This window comes from Panthera uncia, chromosome C2, assembly GCF_023721935.1.
Source record: "Panthera uncia isolate 11264 chromosome C2, Puncia_PCG_1.0, whole genome shotgun sequence".
Classification (NCBI taxonomy): Eukaryota; Metazoa; Chordata; class Mammalia; order Carnivora; family Felidae; genus Panthera; species Panthera uncia.
The window spans coordinates 141,365,463-141,384,142 of NC_064810.1; the positions used below are offsets into that span (position 1 = coordinate 141,365,463).

Genomic DNA, 18,680 nt, shown 5'->3' on the forward strand with positions numbered 1-18,680 from the left:
GTGAAGTGTTCAAGAAAGCCTTTCACGTCTATGACACAGACCATCAGCTTTCAACCAGGAGCCATTGTGCAGACATATTTTGTTTTTCCTCTGTGCAGTGTCTTTGAAAACAAAGTTAGCTAAACTATTGAAAATTACAGCATTTTACATAAAACAAAAATTCCAGCCTAAAAAAAGGTATAAATCCTCAGATCTGGTAATGATGTTTCCATTCCTGCAAGGAAGATAGTTCTACTGTACCTTTAAACAGGGGGGCATGTGCATTGGTCCATTATAGTCTTTCTGCTTGTACTGTTACTTTCTCTCTCTCTTTCCCTTTCTCTTTCTCCCTCTGTCTCTGTCTCTCTCTCTGTCTCTCTCTCTCTCTATATATATATATAATGTTTACCAATATTTGTGTGTGTGTGTGTGTGTGTGTATGTATATATATGTATATATATATACATACACACACACACACACACACACACACACACATATATATATATATATTCTTTGTATATATACATAATAAATATTTCTCCAAAAATGTGTTTCGGTCATAAGAAAATCAAACTGAAATGTCTGTGTGGTTCAACAAAAATAGAACCTAGTCTTTCATGAAAACAAAGAATATCCTTTTGTGTATAACATGCAAATGGCCCAACTTCCAAGTTGCATCCATGCATGCAAGTTGTACAGGCAGCCCAGCATCAGATTCTGTTTCTTCGGAGAGATTCCTATCTTAACATAAAATCTAAATTTTAATGCCCTTAGCTACGGTCTGTAACTTCTGTGGCTGTTTCGCATAGGGTATGAATTTTGGAAGTTTTTATTTCCAGACTAATTTGCATAACTTTTGGTTCTTCATGTTCTTTTCTATCAATAGATATATCTAAGACACCTGAAAAGGTACATGTAAGGTAGGTAACATCTATGAGTTACTTAGTAGTAGTAATAACCCATTTTGTGAGGTTTGAGAATAATGTATGTGAAATATATTTTTTACGTAAATATATCTTCATATATAAAGTATTTTGTAAAAGTACTTTATGTGTGACATATACATAGTATATATTAAATATCTAATGCACAATGGCACACACTAAGTATTCTCTAAATTGTAGTAGTTTCAGTTCTGACAGTACATTAACTGTGATTTTGCTTTGCTTCAGTGTATTTGAAATTTGAGAATTTTCTGTCATTTTCCTCTGAGTTACTGAGTTTGCTACCAAGCAAAGCAGTACTTTGTATTCAGTTACTCCAACAAATAAGTTGACTTTACTCCATCTTAAATTTGAAGTGACAGTAAGGAAGAAAGAGGAGGAAAATCTATTAGTCTCTTCAGTAGTAAGAGTTACAAATATGTAAGCATGTGGTTCTGTTAGGATTCACTAATTTTTACCCTGTCTAGCAAGAATGGGTCAGTATGTCTTTTTTCTGGAAAAGTCATGTTTGGTTGTCTTTAGGTAGGTGCATGTTTTTTGGAGATCACAGTGGTAGAAAGTGTTTGATTTTAAACGAACTGTGTCTGCCCATCTTACAAATATCTGTACCTGAAATAAGACTCTTCTCTCAGAGTGATCAGTCTTTAGTAAAAACATGTTCCTAACTACTTGAGCTGATAAATAGTGAGGTTTGTTTTAAAGAAGTCAAGTTTACTTTATGTCAATTTTCTATTTGCCCTGTATAAGATATATTTAATTACTTTATTCCATCTCTGTGTTCAAATTAATCAGATTCTGCTACATATCGGTGCTCAAATTAGAATAATTCTTTAATCAACTGTGTTATCCATGCCATGGTAGACTAGAATAGAAAAGCTACTCTTGGCATATTGAAGATGCGTGCATTTTATTTTCTATTGTAATTTAAAAGTAAAATCAGAAATATTGATTTCTACTTGACTGGAGAGATGATTTAGTTTGAATATCAGTCTGATCTTAATCAGGTGAGAATTAATTGAGTTGGAGGTATTAGATATTCAGTGATGTTAACTGAACCATGATCAATCTAGAGAGAAGCTTTCTTTTGTACTATGTTAGAATTATCAAATAGCTCATGCACTACGATGTGAAATAATCTTTTCGTGTTCATCATCCTACCTTCTTGTCTCATTAAATGCACCACTAAATTCATTCTGTACACAAACTAATTTTTAAAGTAGCAAGCTAATAATAAATCACAATTTAATAGAAAATTAAAAGCATAATAATTTTGTCATAAAACGCTATTGTTGTCAGAATTTTATCCTGTTCTGTTTTCTGGTGCCTAAGGTTAAAGCCAAGCAATTAAACTTCTGCTTTCCAAGTATACCTGGGACCTAAAACAGAACAAAACAAAACAAAAACCTTAGTTTTACTTTTTTTTAATGTTCAACATTGCAAGAATAAAGTGAGCAATACAGAATTATTTAATGTATATTTCTAGAAATAAAATTGGAATCTGTAGCATTACATTGGTCTGAAATGTGGCATGGGCTTTTCATTTATTTTAAGAGTGTGATAACAATATCATAAGTGTTGTGAAAATATAAATGGTGAGATAACACCTCCATAGGACTTACTCTTAAGTAGTAACATTGTAAAGTCTTTAAATAAACTGCAGCCAGAACTGAAAGGATCGATTTGCCTTGTTGACTAGGGATACTATAATTATTAAATGTCTAATTAAATTTAGCATAATATGTCTTTTATTCTCTTTTTTTTTTCTTCTTAAAACTGAGAATTTGGACCTATTTATGAGTAAGGTAGCACGTGTTATTGTCAGATTTCTTTCGTTTTGGCAGTTTTTGTGACTGTGTCAAATTACAAGAAAGCCAGTAGTGTGACTTTTGATAGTGTCATTTTACCTTGGAATGGTGCTTTTCGTTTGGCATCGGTATAATGGGAATAGGAGGATCTATGTAGCTATTTGGTGAAAAGGAATGTCCAAATTTGTATTTGAGAACAAGTCACATTTAATGAAATTAAGGCCTATGTGCAGAAATATCCCCAGAGTGTGAGGAACGGATGTTCTCAGTGATACACAGAAGGGTCGCCGCTAAGTTGTTGCTGAGCAGAGTTCAGGGAAAAGCACTTGCTTCAGAAGGAAGTTGCACGCATTGTAGTTTTTCATGCTGCTCAGCAAAGCTGCTCATCAAAGCCGAAGCTGGACTCCACTCCTCCACCCAAAGCTATTGCTTGCTTGCTTGCTTTTTTTCAATTACATTTTGGAAGGTTGACCCATGTGTAGACTACCCAAACACAGTACAGATGTGTTTCTTTATTTCTTGGCCCCCCGATCCCTGCTTTTCCTCCTCTGAAGCAACCACGATGACCAGTTTCTTACTTGCTATTCCACAGCCATTTTGTGTCTGTGTAAACATCTGTCTATATAGATACAATACACATGCGCACGTACACAAATGTGTGTGGATTCTAAACAGAAATGGTCACACGCTCTACCGTGTGGTGCTGCGCCTTAGCTGTTTTGCATTTTGAGTTCTAGAGATCATTCCCTATCAGTGTACTTTCTTTTAGTGGCTGCATAGTATTTCACAGAACCGTGTTTCTGCTTTGGTTGTTGATGTGACTGTATTCGAGGAAAAGAAAGCTGATAAGTGGCTTTCACTGGTGTCGAAGGCTATTTTTTGCTTGGGTAAAAATATTTTTGGCTTTAGCTAAGAGAAGACCAGAGTGGGGAATGGCTAGTGATGTGTCATTCTTGTAATGACTCCCTACAAAGGATTTCTGTTATATATTTATATACATGCTTTTGTTAAGACATAGCCATAGTTAATTTCATATTTGAATTGCCTACTGTGTTAGAATTTGAAAAACCTGCCGTCCTTACAGATGTTGTTTTATAAGGGAGGCGCCGAGCTCTTTTAGATCCTTTTGGGAGCAAAGCAAGATGTTAAAAACATGAATAAATTTGACAAACCAGAAGATGATGAGGAGCGTGACCACGTTTTGTCAGTAATCTGGAAATGATGTCCAATAAGGAGGAGGGAACAGCTTTCACACTGGCTCTGAACCAGGACAAGGGAACAACAGGGATGTTATTTCCTGTAGTGTTTGATGAGGAAGCAGCATTAGATTTACTGGTTTTTCCCCTAGGCTATAAATCCTTCCCCCAACATGCCACACACCTGCAACACGCACGCAACACGCACGCAACACGCACGCAACACGCACACGCGCAGGAGCTGGCTACCTTGGGAGATAAGGACTTTTTTGTCACAGTTTAAACAGAGAGATGGATTAACAAGGATCTTCTGCATCGAGCAAGAGTTCAGATTAAGTGGCCCGTGAAGTCCTTCCCACTCTGACCGTTTCAGTCCCAGAAGTTTGGAACAAGGCAGCTCATCCTTCCGTGGACCCTCCATGAATTGTGGTAAATGGCCACTGGTGGCTCATATTCCTCCCCCCAGAGGAGGCTGTAAAACCTCTAGCAAAAATGAAAAAGCACAGGAGGCTAGTCTGTTGCCTGTATAGCTTGCGTTATTAAAAGCATTTGATCCTACTTTTGTGTGGTCCTGCTTCTCCTTAGGGGAGGGAGAGGGCAGAGCGTCCACCAGGAGATGGCAGGGGAGCCTAGAAGGACCCGTGTTCAGAGGCGGGCCGCTTGGTTAGCCGCTTTGACCAGTGCCTGTTAATGAACGGGTCTTTTAACGTTGGAGCCTGTGAGGGAGCAAAGAGGAAACGTGTAACAAAAATGGATGGTACGAACCAAGCTCATTCGCCTCTCTTTCTCTTGCTTTGTCACCTGAAGCCTCCACCTCTGCTGTTATTCACGATCGTGGATTCTGCGATCTGGGGAGACTTAAAGCACCTCTTACATGCAGTCTTTTTACAAAGGTGGGGTGGTTTGATGCTTTCCTCAGCAACACTAGGCTATGCTAATGTCTACCTTTCAAATCTGGTAGCGGTTAAACTCTGAAACACCGAATTTAGCATTTCATGAGGTTCCCTTCGGAGAAGCCACTTTCTAACGTGCAAAATCCTCATTTTAAATATTTACATTTTATAGGAATTCTAGAAAACGGGTGGGGCCAGAGAGCGAGGAAGGTATCTGATGTTACCTTATTTCAGGCGATTGCTAAGTAGCATAAAACCGAGCAACAAGCTGCACTGTATTTTTTCGTGTGGTGATGATAGGGTGTGCTGAGCCACCCGTCACCCAGGTCTCGGTTGTGACCTCATGTGAGCTGACTGGCTTGGGTTTAGTCTGTTTTGTGACCATGGAAATTTCAGCCAGGTGTGGAGGTCTTTCTTGTGTTCTTATCATGGAAGGAGTAGGTGGGATTTGACAGTAGTTACGGGTATTTTTCCAGAATTAGTAAAGGCCTGGTCCAAGCTCTATGCCAAGCTCTGTGCCAAGCTCTATGATCTTGGAAATGTGACATCAACCTAAAGGTCAGTTTCCTCATCTGGTAAATGAACATAAGAATAGTGCTTATCTAGTGGTGCTTCTATATAAAATTCAAGTGAGCTAATAAATGTGCTTGGCATAGTTTCTGGTACGTAATAAATAACCAGTGTATTTCAGTTGCCATTATCATTTTATTCTTATTGCTGTTATTAACACCTTTAAATACCTTGGAAAAAATTAGGAAGGTACATGGGAAAATGGAAAAACAAAACAAACGGCTTCCTGAAATCAGTTTCTTCTAGTGGAGAAATGAGTTAAGAACCATTTTACGTATCTATTTATTACTTACTTATTTTTTACAGCTTTATACATAATTTATTTTTTAAATTTAATTTAAACAATTTTAATTCCGGTGTAGACAACACATGGTGTTCTATTGATGTCAGGGGTACAATACAGTGAAGCAACAGTTCTGTACATTGCTCAGTGCTTGTCAAGATAAGTGTACTCTTAATGCCCTTCACTTGTTTCGCACCCCCCCCCCCCCCCCCCGCCGATAACCATCAGTTTGTTCTCTAGAGTTAAAATCTGTTTTTTTGGTTTGTCTCATTTTACCTTTGATAATTTGTTTCTTAAATTCCATATCCAAGCAAATTCATATGGTATTTTTCTTTCTCTGACCTTTTTTGTTCATTATATTATTTGTATAACATTATAATCTATAGCATATACTCTCTAGATTCATCCATGCTGTTGCAAATGGCAAGATTTCATTCTTTTTTGTGGCTGAATAATATTCCTCTGTGTGTGTGTGTGTGTGTGTGTGTGTGTACACACACCACATCTTCTTTATCCGTTTAGTTATCCACAGGCACTTGGGCTGCTTCCATAATTTGGTTATTGTACATCATGCTGTAGTAAGCATAGGGGGGCATGTATCCCTTCCGATTAGTGTTTATGTAGTTTTTGGGTAAACACCCAGTAGTACAACTAATGGATCATATGGTCTTTCTGTTTTTAATCTTCAAAGGAACCTCCATACTGTTTTCTACAGTGCCTGCACCAGTTTGCATTCCTACCAGCAGTGCACGAGGGTTCCTTTTCGTCCACATCCTTGTCAACATGTTGTTTCTTTAGTTTTTGATTTTAGCCATTCTGACAGGTGTCAGTGATATCTCATTGTAGTTTTGATTTGCATTTTCCTGATGATGAGTAATGCTGAGTATCTTTTCTTGTGTCTTGTGGCTATCTGTATGTCTTCTTTGGAGAAATGTCTGTTCGTGTCTTCTGCCCATTTTTTAATCAGATTATTTGGGTTTTGTTGGTGTTGAGTTGTAGAAGTTCTTTATATATTTTGGATACTGACCCTTTATTGGATAGGTCATTTGCAAATATCATTTCCCATTCAGTAGGTTGTCTTTTAGTTTTGTTGATTGTTTCCTTTCCTGTGCAGAAGCTTTTTATTTTGATATAGTCTCAGTAGTTTATTTTTGCTTTTATTTCCCTTGCCTCAGGAGGCATATCCAGAAAAACATAGCTACAACCAGTGTGAGAGAAATTACTGCCTGTGCTCTCTTCTAGGATTTTTATGGTTTCAGGCCTTTAATCCATTTTGAGTTTATTTTTGTGTATGGTGTAAGAAAGTGGTTCATTTTCATTCTTTTGCATCTTGCTGTACAGTTTTTCTGACACCATTTGTGGAAGAGAGTGTCGTTTTCCTATTGCATGTTCTTTCCAGCTTTGTCAAAGGCTAATTGACCATATGAGTGTGGGTTTATTTCTGGGCTCTCTATTCTGTTCCTTTGGTCTGTATGTTTATTTTTATGCCAGAGCCATACTGTTTTGATTACTACGGCTTTGCAGTATAAATTGAAATCTGGGATTGTGGCACATAGTTTTGTTTTCTTTTTCAAGATTGCTTTGGTTGTTTGGGGCCTTTTGTGGTTTCATGCAAATTTTAGGATTGTGTGAAAAATGTTGTTGGTATTTTCACAGAGATTGTGTAAAGTTTGTAGATGGCTTTGGGTAGTACAGACATTTTAACAATGTTTGTTTTCCCAATCTGTGAGCATAGGATGTCTTTCCATTTGTTTCCGTCTTCAATTTCTTTCATCAGTGTTTTATAGCTTTCAGGGTTTATAGTTTTTGGTGCAGATGCAAATGGGATTGTTTTCTTATTTGCTCTGTTAGCTCCTTCATTATTAGTGTATAGAAATGCAACAGACTTCTTTAAATTGATTTTGTATCCTGTGACCTTGCTGAACTCAGTTACCAGTAATATTTTGGGGGGAGTATTAAGGTTTTCTATGTACAGTATCATGTCATCTGCAAATAGTGAATGTTTTACTTCTTCCATACTGATTTGGATGCCTTTTATTCCTTTTTCTTTTCTGATTGCTGCAGATAGGACTTCCAGTACTATGTCGAATAAAAATGGCGAGAGGAGAGTGGACATCCTTGTCTTGTTCCTGATCTTAGGGGAAAAGCTATCAGTTTTGCACTGTTGAATAAGATGTTAGCTTGGGACGCCTGGGTGGCTCAGTCAGTTAAGTGTCCAACTTTGGCTCAGGTCGTGATCTCATGGTTTGTGAGTTTGAGCCCTGTGTGCTGACAGCAGGCCTGGAGCCTGCTTCCGATTCCCCCTCTCTCTGCCCCAACCCCACTTGTGCTCTGTTTTTCTCTCTCAAAAATAAACATTAAAAAAATATATATATTAGCTGTAGGTTTTTCATATATGGCCTTTATAATATTGAGGTATATTTCCTCTAAATCTACTTTGTTGAGAGTTGTCATGAGTGAATGTTGTACTTTGCCAGATGCTTTTTTCTGCATCTATTGATGATCATATGGTTTTTATCCTTTCTCCTATTGGTGTGAGGTATCACATTGATTGATTTGCAAATATTGAGCCACCCTTACATCTCAGGAATAAATCCCACTTGATCCTGGTGAGTGATTTTTTAAATGTATTGTTGGATTCAGTTTACTAATATTTTGTTGAGCATTTTTGCATCTATGTTCATCAGAGGTATTGGCCTGTAGTTCCCTTTTTTGGGGTAGTGTCTTTATCTGGTTTTGATATCAGGGTGATGCTGGCCTCACAGAATGAATTTGGAAGCTTTCTTTCCTTTTCCATTTTTTATAATAGTTTGAGAAGAATAGGTATTAACTCTTGTTTAATGTTTGGTAAAATTTACCCATGAAGCTGTATGGTCCTGGACTTTAGTTTATTGGGAGTTTTTTGATTAGTGATTCCATTTCATTACTGGTAGTCAGTCTGTTCAGATTTTCTATTTCTTCCTTGTAGGTTATAGATGACTAGGAATTTCTCTGTTTCTTCTAGGTTGTCCAGTTTGTTGCCATATAATTTTTCATAATACTGTCTTATAATTATTTGTATCTCTGTGGTATTGATTGTTATTTCTTCTCTTTTCTGATTTTATTTGAGTATTTTTCTTTAAGTTTATTAATTTCAAGAGAGAGAGCACGCAGGTGGGGAAGGGGCAGAGAGAGAGGTGGTGGGGAGAGTGAATCCCACATAGACTCTGCAACACCAGCACAGAGCCCAGTGCGTGGCTCAAACCCATGAACTATGAGATCATGACCTGAGTTGAAGTCAGACACTTAACTGACTGAGCCACCCAGGTGCCCCAGTGCTCTCTCTCTTTTTTTTTTTTTTTTTTTTTTTTTTTTTGATGAATCTGGCTGAAGTTTTATCAGTTCTTTTCAAAGAACCACCTCCTGGTTTCATTGATCTGTTCTATTGTTTGTTTTAGTTTCTATTTCATTTATTTGTGTTCTAATCTTTATTATATCTTTCCTTCTACTGGTTTTGGATTTTGTTCTTTTTCTAGCTCCTTGAGATGTATTAACAAGTTGTTTATTTTTCTTGCTTCTTGAGTTAGGCCCGTATTGCTACAAACTTCCCTCTTAGAACCACTTTTGCTGCATTCTAAAGATTTTGGACTGTTGGTTTTCATTTGTCTCCATACGTTTTTTTGAATTCTTCCTTGATTTCTAGGTTGACCCATTCATTGTTTAGTAACATGCAACTTAATCTCCATTTATCTCTACTCTTTTCAGATTGTTGCTTGAAGTTTGTTTCTAGTTTCATAGCATTGTAGTCAGAAGAGACGCATGGTATGACTTCAGTCTTTTTGGATTTGTTGAGACTTGTTTTGTGGCCTAATATTTGCTCTCTTCTGGAGAATATTCCATGTGCACTTGAAAAGAATGTGTATTCTGCTGTATTCTGAATACATCTGTTAGGCCTGTCTGGTCCAATGTTATCATTCAAAGCCACTGTTTCCTTGTTGATTTTCTGTTTGGATGATCTGTCCATTGCAGTAAGTGGGGCATTAAAGTCCCCTACTATTATTGTATTACTATTGATTAATTCCTTTATATTATTAACTTTTATGCATTTGGGTCTTCCCATGTTAAGTGCATGAATATTTACAATTGTTATATCTTCTTGTTGAATTGTCCCCTTTATGATTAATGTCCTTTTTAGTCTCTTATTACAATCTTTGTTTAATGTCCATTTTGTCTGATAGAAGTATTGCTACCCTGACTTCCTTTCACATCCATTTGCATGATAAATGCTTCTCTGTTTCTTCACTTTCAATTTGCATGTGTCTTTAGATCTGAAATAAGTCTCTTGTAGGCAGCATATACATGGGTCTTGTTTTTTTATCCAGTCCATCACCCTATGTCTTTGGAGCCTTTAGTCCATTTACATTCAAAGTAATTATTTATAGGTATGTACTTATTGCTGTTTTGTTACTTATTTTATGGTTGTTTTTGTAGTTCTTTGTTCCATTCTTCCCTTGCTTTCTCACGGTTATTTGGCTTTCTTTAGTATTATATTTAGATTCCTTTCTCTTTATTTTTTGCCTAATACTGGTTTTTGATTTGGGGCTTGTGTATAACATCTTCTGCTATATGCTATATTAAGATGTATCTAACATCTTAACATATGCTATATTAAGTTTATGGTTGCTTGAGTTTGAACTCATTCTTTATACCTCTCCCCTCCACATTTAGATAAATGGTTTCATACATGACATCCTTTTATTTTGTGAGTCCCTTGACTGATTTTGACAGATACACATATTTTTACTGCTTTTGTGCTCTCTACTTTTCTTTACCTTCTTTTTTAACTTTTTTTTTTTTTTTTTTTTTTTTTTAGAGAGAGAGAATGAGCACATGAGCAAGGGAGAAGGACATAGGGAATGAGAATTGTAAGCAGGCTCCATGCTTAGTATGGAGCATGACATGGTGGGGCTCAGTCCTACAACCGTGGCTTCATGATCTGAGCTGAAATCAAGAGTCCAATGCTCAACTAACTGAGCCACCCAGGTGCTTCTGTGCCCTCTACTTTTCTTATTCCTGCTTATGGTATTTCCTTTCCACTCAAGGAGTCCCCATTAACATTTCTTGTATGGCTGGTTTAGTGGTAACCATGAATTCCTTTAACTTTTGTTTGGGAAACTCTTTATCTCTCCTTCTATGCTGAATGATAGCTTTGCTGGATAGAGTAATCTCGGCTGCAGGTTTTTTTTTCCTTTCAGCACTTTGAATATCATGGCACTCCCTTCTGGCCTGCAAAGTTTCTACTAAAAAAATAGCTGATAGCCTTATGGGGTTGCCTTTGTATGTAACTGTTTTGTTTTCTCTTGGTGCTTTTAAAATTCTCTCTTGATTACTGCTTCTTGCCATTTTAATTATTCTGTGTCTTGTTGCAGAATTCCTTGGGTCAGTTTTGTTGGTGGGGGCACTCTGTGCGACCTCAACCTAGATTTGTTTCCTTCCCCATATTTGGGAAATTTTCAGCTATTACTTCTTCAAGTATATTTTCTGCCCCCTTTTCTTTCTCTTACCTTTCTGATATCCCTATAATGTGGATGTTACTATATTTGATGGTGTCACTGAATTCCCTAAGTCTCTTTTCATTCTGGTTTTTTTTTTTTTTTCTCTCAACCTGCTCAGCTTGATTGCTTTCCATTAGTCTGTCCTCTAGGTTACTGATTTATTCTTCTGCTTCCTTTAGTCTGTGATTTATTCTTATTTTTAATTTCATTTATTGAGGTCTGAATGATTCTTTTTTATGTTTTCTGTCTCTTTGTTAAGGGTCTCATTGAGGTCTTCTACTCTTTTCTCAAGTCCAGTGAGTATTTTTATGATTTATTACTTTAAGTTCTCTATCAGCCATGCTACTTTTCTCCATTTCCCTTAGGTATCTTGCTGTGATTTTGTTCCTTCATTTGGGACATTTTCCTTTGTCCTCAGTGTGTCTAACTCTGTTTCTGTGTGTCAGGAAACTCAGCTATGTTTCCAGCTCTTGAAAGTAATGGCCTAATGACTAGGAGGTCCTGTAGTGCCCTGCAGTGCGGCATCCCCTGTTCACCACAACCTGGCACTTCAGGGGTGTCTCCTGTGTGTGTCGTGTGCACCCTGGTGTTACGGTTTGGCCCCTTTTCCTTCGGTTCATTTGTCTACAGTAGCTCTCTTTGCCTGTTGTGGACAGGGTTTGGTCCCTGTGGTGTTCGTGGGCCAGTCGGGGGCCACCTTGGGCTTGAGTTGAGTCAGAACAGGCGTCTGTCAGAGATACAGTAGCACCAACTGCAGGGTGCTTTCCCTGTGTTGCCCCCGAGAATCTTTTGGTGGGTGGGTGGGACCTGCAGTCAGACTCCTGCCTGCCCCTACCCCACTGCTAGAGTTGCATTCAGACTAGTGTGTGTGGTTATCTTCCCCTCTCCCCAGGACAGGAGTCCCTTTGGAGTGGTACTGGCCCCTGTCACAGCTGCTTACACAGTTGAAGCTTGTGGTGCTGCTTTGGATGGGTTCCGGCCAAGAGCTTTGGAGGGAGCAGCTCTGCAGAAGCTTGCTCTAGCGGGAGGGGGGATGGCATACTAGTAGCAAGTTAGGTGGCCAGTGATGTGCCAGGCTCGTTTCCACAGGTGGCCCTGTGTTTATTTTAGGCGATGGGGGGAGGGAAATGGTTCTACCAGTTCCTTTGTCCCTGGAGGAGTCCCCCAGCCATCTGTGTCCCTCCAGGACAGGCTCTGAGATGAGTGAAATAACTCTCCCTTCTCTATGCCCCAATTTTCAAACTTCTGCTTCCATGCTGCATCTCTAAGGGCTCTTTGTTGTACTGTCTCTTTAAGGATGAGGGACTCCGTTTTCTCTTGCCCTCTCAGCTCTCCCAGAGCTTGAACCTGCTGATTTTTAATATTCCTGGTGTTAAGCTCTGCTAATTCTAAGAACTCATGAAATTTGGCCCCTTTGGTTTTCAAAGCCAAATGTTATGGGGATTTTTCTTTCCCATGTGGGATCCCCAGTGTAAGAGTTTGTTTCTTTTCCCTTCCCATAACCCCGGCATCCCTCCCTCCAATGGACAGTCCCACAAGTCCATTTAGTTCCTGACTGTGTCTTCACGCTTCCTACCCTCTTTGAGGTGGGCTCTTCTCTACACTTCAGTGTGGGGTTTGTTCTGCCAGTCTTGGGGACATTTTCTGGGTCTTTTACACTGATGTGAATGTTACCTAGTTGTATCCGTGGGACAACATGAGCTTCGAATCTTCCTATTCTACAGTCCTCCCCAGAACATCTCCAGGAACCATTGTAGATCTTGGACAGGGTCATATGTGTCATTTATGTGTCATTGTCCTTTGGCTTTCCATAAGTAGAAGTCATCTCTGTTCCAAGTGTTACATACTAAATGCTTTTTTTTGGAATCACATCTTATTGCCATTAATTTATATTCTAATAGAGATAATAAATCTTGAGTATTCCCCTTAAGCTTTTTAATTTCTTTTAAATATTAGATTTTTGCAAATATCTTCTCCCATTCAATAGGTTGCCTTCTCATTCTGTTCATGGTCTCCTTTGCTGTGCAAAAGCTTTTTATTTTGATGTAGTCCCAATAGTTTATTTTTGCTTTTGTTTCCCTTGCCTCAGGAGAGAGATCTAAAAACAATGTTGCCAAGGCTGATGTCAAAGAGGTTACTGCTAATGTTTTCTTCTAGAAGTTCTATGGTTTGAGGTCTCACATTGAGGTCTTTAGTCATCCATTTTGAGTTTATTTTTGTGTATGATGTAAGAAAGTGGTCCAGTTTCATCCTTTTGTATGTAGCTGTTCAGTCTTCCCAGCACCATTTGTTGAAGAGACTTTTTCCCATTGCATATTCTTGCCTCTTTTGTCAAAGATTAATTGACCATATAAGTGTGGATTTATTTCTGGGCTCTCTGTTCTGTTTAATTCATCTATGTTTTTCTGCCCATACCATAGTGTTTTGATTATTAAAGCTTTATAGCATATCTTTAAATCTGGAGTTGTGATCTAGCTTTGTTCTTCTTTCTCAAGATTGCTTTGTCTGTTCAGGTTCTTTTGTGGTTCTGTATCAGTATTAAGGTTATTCTCATTCTGTGAAGAATGCTGTTGGTATTTTGGTAGGGTTTTCATGAAATCTGTAGGTTGCTTTGTGTAGTATGGGTATTATAACAATATTTGTTCTTCCAATTCATGAGCATGGGATATCTTTCCATTTGTTTGTGTCGTCTTCAGTTTCTTTCATCAGTGTTTTATGATTTTCAGGTTACAAGTCTTTCACCTGCTTGGTTAAGTTTATTCCTAAATATTTTGTTCTTTTTGGTGCGGTTGTAAGTGGGATTCTTTTCTCTTTCTGTTAAATCATTATCAGTGGATAGAAACCCAGCCAATTTCTATGTGTTAGTTTTGTATCCTGCAAGTTTACTGAATCAGTTTATTAATTCTAACAGTTTTTTGGTGGAGACTTTAGGGTCTTCTATATATAACATGTCATCTGCAAATAGTGACCGTTTTATTCTTCCTTCTGATTTGGATGCTTTTTATTTCTTTTTCTTGTCTGATTACTACAGCTAGGACTTCCAGTACTGTGTTGAATAAAAGCGGTGAGACTGGACATCCTTGTCTTCTTCCTGATGGTAGAGGAAAAGCTCTTAGTTTTTCACCATTAAGTATGATGCTACCCATGGGTTTTTCATGTGTCACCTTAGTATGTTGAGGTGCGATCCCTCTGAACCTACTTTGTTGAGAGGTTTTATTATAAACAGATGTTGTTGCATTTTGTCAGATGCTTTTTCTGCATCTGTTGAGATGATCATATGGTTTTTAATCCCTTTGTCTTGTTAATGTGATGTATCACATTGATTTGTGAGTAATGACCCACTCTTGTATCTTTGGAATAAATCTCACTTGATTGTAGTGCATTTTTAAATGTATTGTTGAAATTGGTTTACTTATATATATATATATTTTTTTTTTTTCAGGATTTTTGCATCTATGTTCATCAGAGATATTGGCCCATAGTTTTCCTTTTTTGTAGTGTTTTTTCTCTGGTTTTGGCATCAGGGTAATACTGGTTTTGTATCATGAATTTACAAGTTTTCCTTCCTCTTCTATTTTTTGGAATAGTTTGAGAAGAATAGATATCATGTTCTTGACATTCTTTTTTAATATTTATTATTTATTATTTTTTATTTAAAAAAAATTTTTTTTAACATTTATTTATTTTTGAGACAGAGAGAGAGCATGAACAGGGGAGGGTCAGAGAAAGAGGGAGACACAGAATCTGAAACAGGCTCCAGGCTCTGAGCTGTCAGCACAGAGCCCGATGCGGGGCTCGAACCCACAGACCGCGAGATCATGACCTGAGCCGAAGTCGGACGCTCAACCGACTGAGCCACCCAGGCGCCCCGATTTAATATTTATTTTTAAGAGAGACACAGAGTGTCTCTGAGTGGGGGAGTGGCAGTGAGGGAGAGAGGGAGACACAGAATCTGAAGCAGGCTCCAGGCTCTGAACTGTCAGCACAGAGCCCAACGTGGGGCTTGAACTCATGAACCACCAGATTATGACCTGAGCCGAAGTCGGACGCTGAATTGACTGAGCCACCCAGGCACCCCATGTTCTTGACATTTTTAAGAAAAAAGTCTTGAATGTTATCTTTAAAAGTACCTTTCTTTAAATTTTGAAATAACTTTTTTAGCAATCTCCCTGTTCTTACTGTTTATGGATTTTCATTTGTATTTCCTACAGATGTACTTAAATAAATGAAATTTTATTTTGATAATCTTTACTGGTAATTAATGTTAAATTATATATAGGCATACAAACTTTGTAACATTTAACATAACACTGAAAGACAAAGAATTTAAATTGTCTTAGAGTACCATTCAGTTAGCAGGATTAGCAACATCATTATTATATGAGTGTATGCTAATACGGTATGAAAGAAAGATCCTCATTAAAATCTTGTTGCCAAACAAGTGACAAAAACCTCACAAACAGCTTGAGGCTTTAGGCCAGTCACAGTTATTCCTGAAGAGATTTGGACAAGTGTGAAAATATATAGACTGTGTCTTTATTGTGGTCAGAACACATAAATGGTATCTTGCATCAGTTCCTTACTAAGAACATTTTTATTCATATTAGGGAAAATGCATCTGAAAACAATACAGTGTCTAAGTATTCTGTTTTGAATCTATCAAATGTAAAAGTATTGGGTCTGTTATAACCCAGAAAGTGGGCTTTTTAATAGCCATTGTGTTTGTGTTTTCCAGAAAAGGAGGGTTTGATCAGCTAGCATATTTTCATTAGGCAAATTCAGGATGCTAATGATCTTTCTTCTAGACATTATCTAGAAGCATGAACTGGTCTGGTCTAGTGCCTTTATACCAAGGTTGGGTGATGCAGAGGAATAAGCTCATGGTTCTTCACCATGGAGCATGGCAATTCCCTTCAAGAATCCCTTACCCAGATTTAGTCACTTCTGGGTTAACTTTATGTACATACATTCCCTTTCAGGATTTCCCAGGTCTTAGTTCTTATCTGGAATCATAACTGTTACTTATAGAAAGGTAGATCTTAGTATCATAATGTGAGTAGAGAATTTACATGTAGGGATGCTAATGACATTCCAGAGTGGAAGTTAATGGACTTTTTTGATTGCCATGTAGCCACCCCTTAGGTTCACCACTAATAATGAGCTGATTGTGAGTCTGATTTGCCTTTTGAGTTGTAGGGAGTCTTTAGTCAGAGAGCACAAAGGAAATTCCCTTGGTCTGATGTGGCTCATGAGCTCAGCTCATGTGCACAGAGAGGAACAAGAATATTTGTAGTTGTGGGGCGCCTGGGTGGCTCAGTCGGTTAAGCGTCCGACTTCAGCTCAGGTCACGATCTCGCGGTCCGCGAGTTCGAGCCCCGCATCGGGCTCTGGGCTGATGGCTCAGAGCCTGGAGCTTGCTTCCGATTCTGTGTCTCCCTCCCTGTCTCTCTGCCCCTCCCCCGTTCATGCTGTGTCTCTCTCTGTCTCAAAAATAAATAAACGTTAAAAAAAAAAAATTAAAAAAAAAAAAAAAGAATATTTGTAGTTGAAATGAACAAGATACCTGGCTGGGTTCAGGAGCCAGAAGGCCACCGGTGGGATTGCCAAGGGTAGAGAACAAGCAGCTAAAGGAAGCTAATCCTGTGTGTCTTCGATGTGGAGTGTCACTGCGTGTCACCCACAGTTTCATGGGATCGCACACATGAAACTATTTGAATTAAAGTCATTTCCTGCATCTGTTGTCATTGTTCCTATCCTGCCACATATCCTTCAGAGCGTGCTGTGACGCTTCGCGTAGATACAAATGTCTGTGCTCTGGGACTCTTATCCCAGCACAGCCCCTCTCGTGAGTTTTTTATACATCTCATAAATCTCAGTTATTTCCAGTTTGCTTGCGGCTTGAAAATATTTTATTACATATTATGTGTCTTCATGGAGACCCCTGAATTACCTGCTTGCTTTGAGATCATTATAAATTCTATTCTTTAGGAACTAGGAGGGTAAGGCATAGCTCAAGAGAAGAGAGCATTCTTGTTAACTTCGCATTAAAGGGGTTATAAAAGATACTCAGAAAACATTGTTTTACCTACAGCTTCTGTGAGGATGATCTCGTATTTAAGTCTGACATGGTTGGTTACTTGCAGCAGGTTGGAGATGGCAGAGCTGAAGCTAGAGCAGCCGGTGGACAGGAGGAAGGACCAGGATAGTTAGGAGTAGCTGCGGCATGGCACGTGGTCCTGTGGCAGGAGTGAGGTGGGACCGAGTCCGACCCAAAGCAAACTGGATTATGGCACCAGGCTCTTCTGGGTTGGCAGTGCTGAGAAGGCAGGACACCAAGGGACCAGTACAATCTAAAAGGCAAACTACTAGAATGGAAACTTGACACAAAGCCGTTTGACTTTTCAGGGGCGTCTAAGAGTTGCCTTGGGAATGGAGTGGGAGTTCTGTCATCAGAGATCAAGGCACCGTGGCAGCTTTGTCTTAAAGGGGGTGCCTTGACGCCATCGAAGACACGCGAAACTGGACGCCAGATGCCCGTGTCTGGAAACGGCTTCCCTTTTACTCTCCTTACTCATTTCTTGTGAAAGATCCCCTATTTCTGTTAGAAATCTCCCTTATTCTCTACGCCCCTTCTCTCTCCATGACGCCTCCTCAGAGGTCCTCTCTCCCCCCTTTCAGAGTTCCTTCTTTATTCCTGCAGAGTTAACGGCACTCGTCCGGTTCTGCCTTTTATTCAAGTGTGTGTCTTTTGTGGAGGGTGTGCCGTGTGCCAGGCACAAGCTAGGTGATGGATGTTAAGTGGATGAATATTTTAGAGCTGTTGAAAATTGTGTTGATGTAACTGCAGGCTGTTTTGTTCTTTCCACATTTTTTCAGATTTTACCAAATGTTGCAAGGACTCTGGAATCCTTATGGTAGTAAAATGCCGAAAAGAAAATTCTGCATTGAAAGAATGTCTAACTGCTCAGTAAGTCATCACCCCATTGTTTATGCTTCTCTGTGTGTGTATGTGTGTAACGTATGTAGTAGGTAAGAGTGTGTTATTTAACTCATTACATGTAATGGGTCCTTTACTAGCCCCATCACATCTTTGGTATTGTTAGCTGAGTCTGAGATTTCAGTTTGTTACATACTAAGCAACATATTTATGAAAGGTCTTGTCAAGTTATGTGTCAACATTGTATCTGATTAAAAATATGAGATCCGCGAACAAAAATACAGGATTTTTCACATGACTTACCAAATTCCTTTTCGTGAACAGTTGATCTATAGAATATATTACAGATGGGTTTATATTTGTCTCCTCTAATGAAAATGTACTGAATTAGATGATTTGTCGGCCTGGTGATTTGGGGGATTAATATAATTTAATTCCTAGGAAAGTTGCAATACATCAAATGAAGGATACAAAGGTAAATTTTGATTTTTGAGATTAATCGATTTAAAAATAAGTCTTAAATATGTTCACTGACA

General features: G+C 38.5%; 1 protein-coding gene across 1 annotated transcript in view; it reads left to right on the forward strand.

Moving 5' to 3' along the window:
• CMC1 (C-X9-C motif containing 1) overlaps window positions 1–18,680 on the forward strand; it is an 88,235-nt gene that overhangs the window by 66,727 nt on the left and 2,828 nt on the right. The window contains exon 3 of the mRNA XM_049628931.1: window positions 18,084–18,174. Coding sequence (XP_049484888.1) covers window positions 18,084–18,174 — 91 coding nt within the window. The remainder of the gene's footprint in view (window positions 1–18,083; window positions 18,175–18,680) is intronic.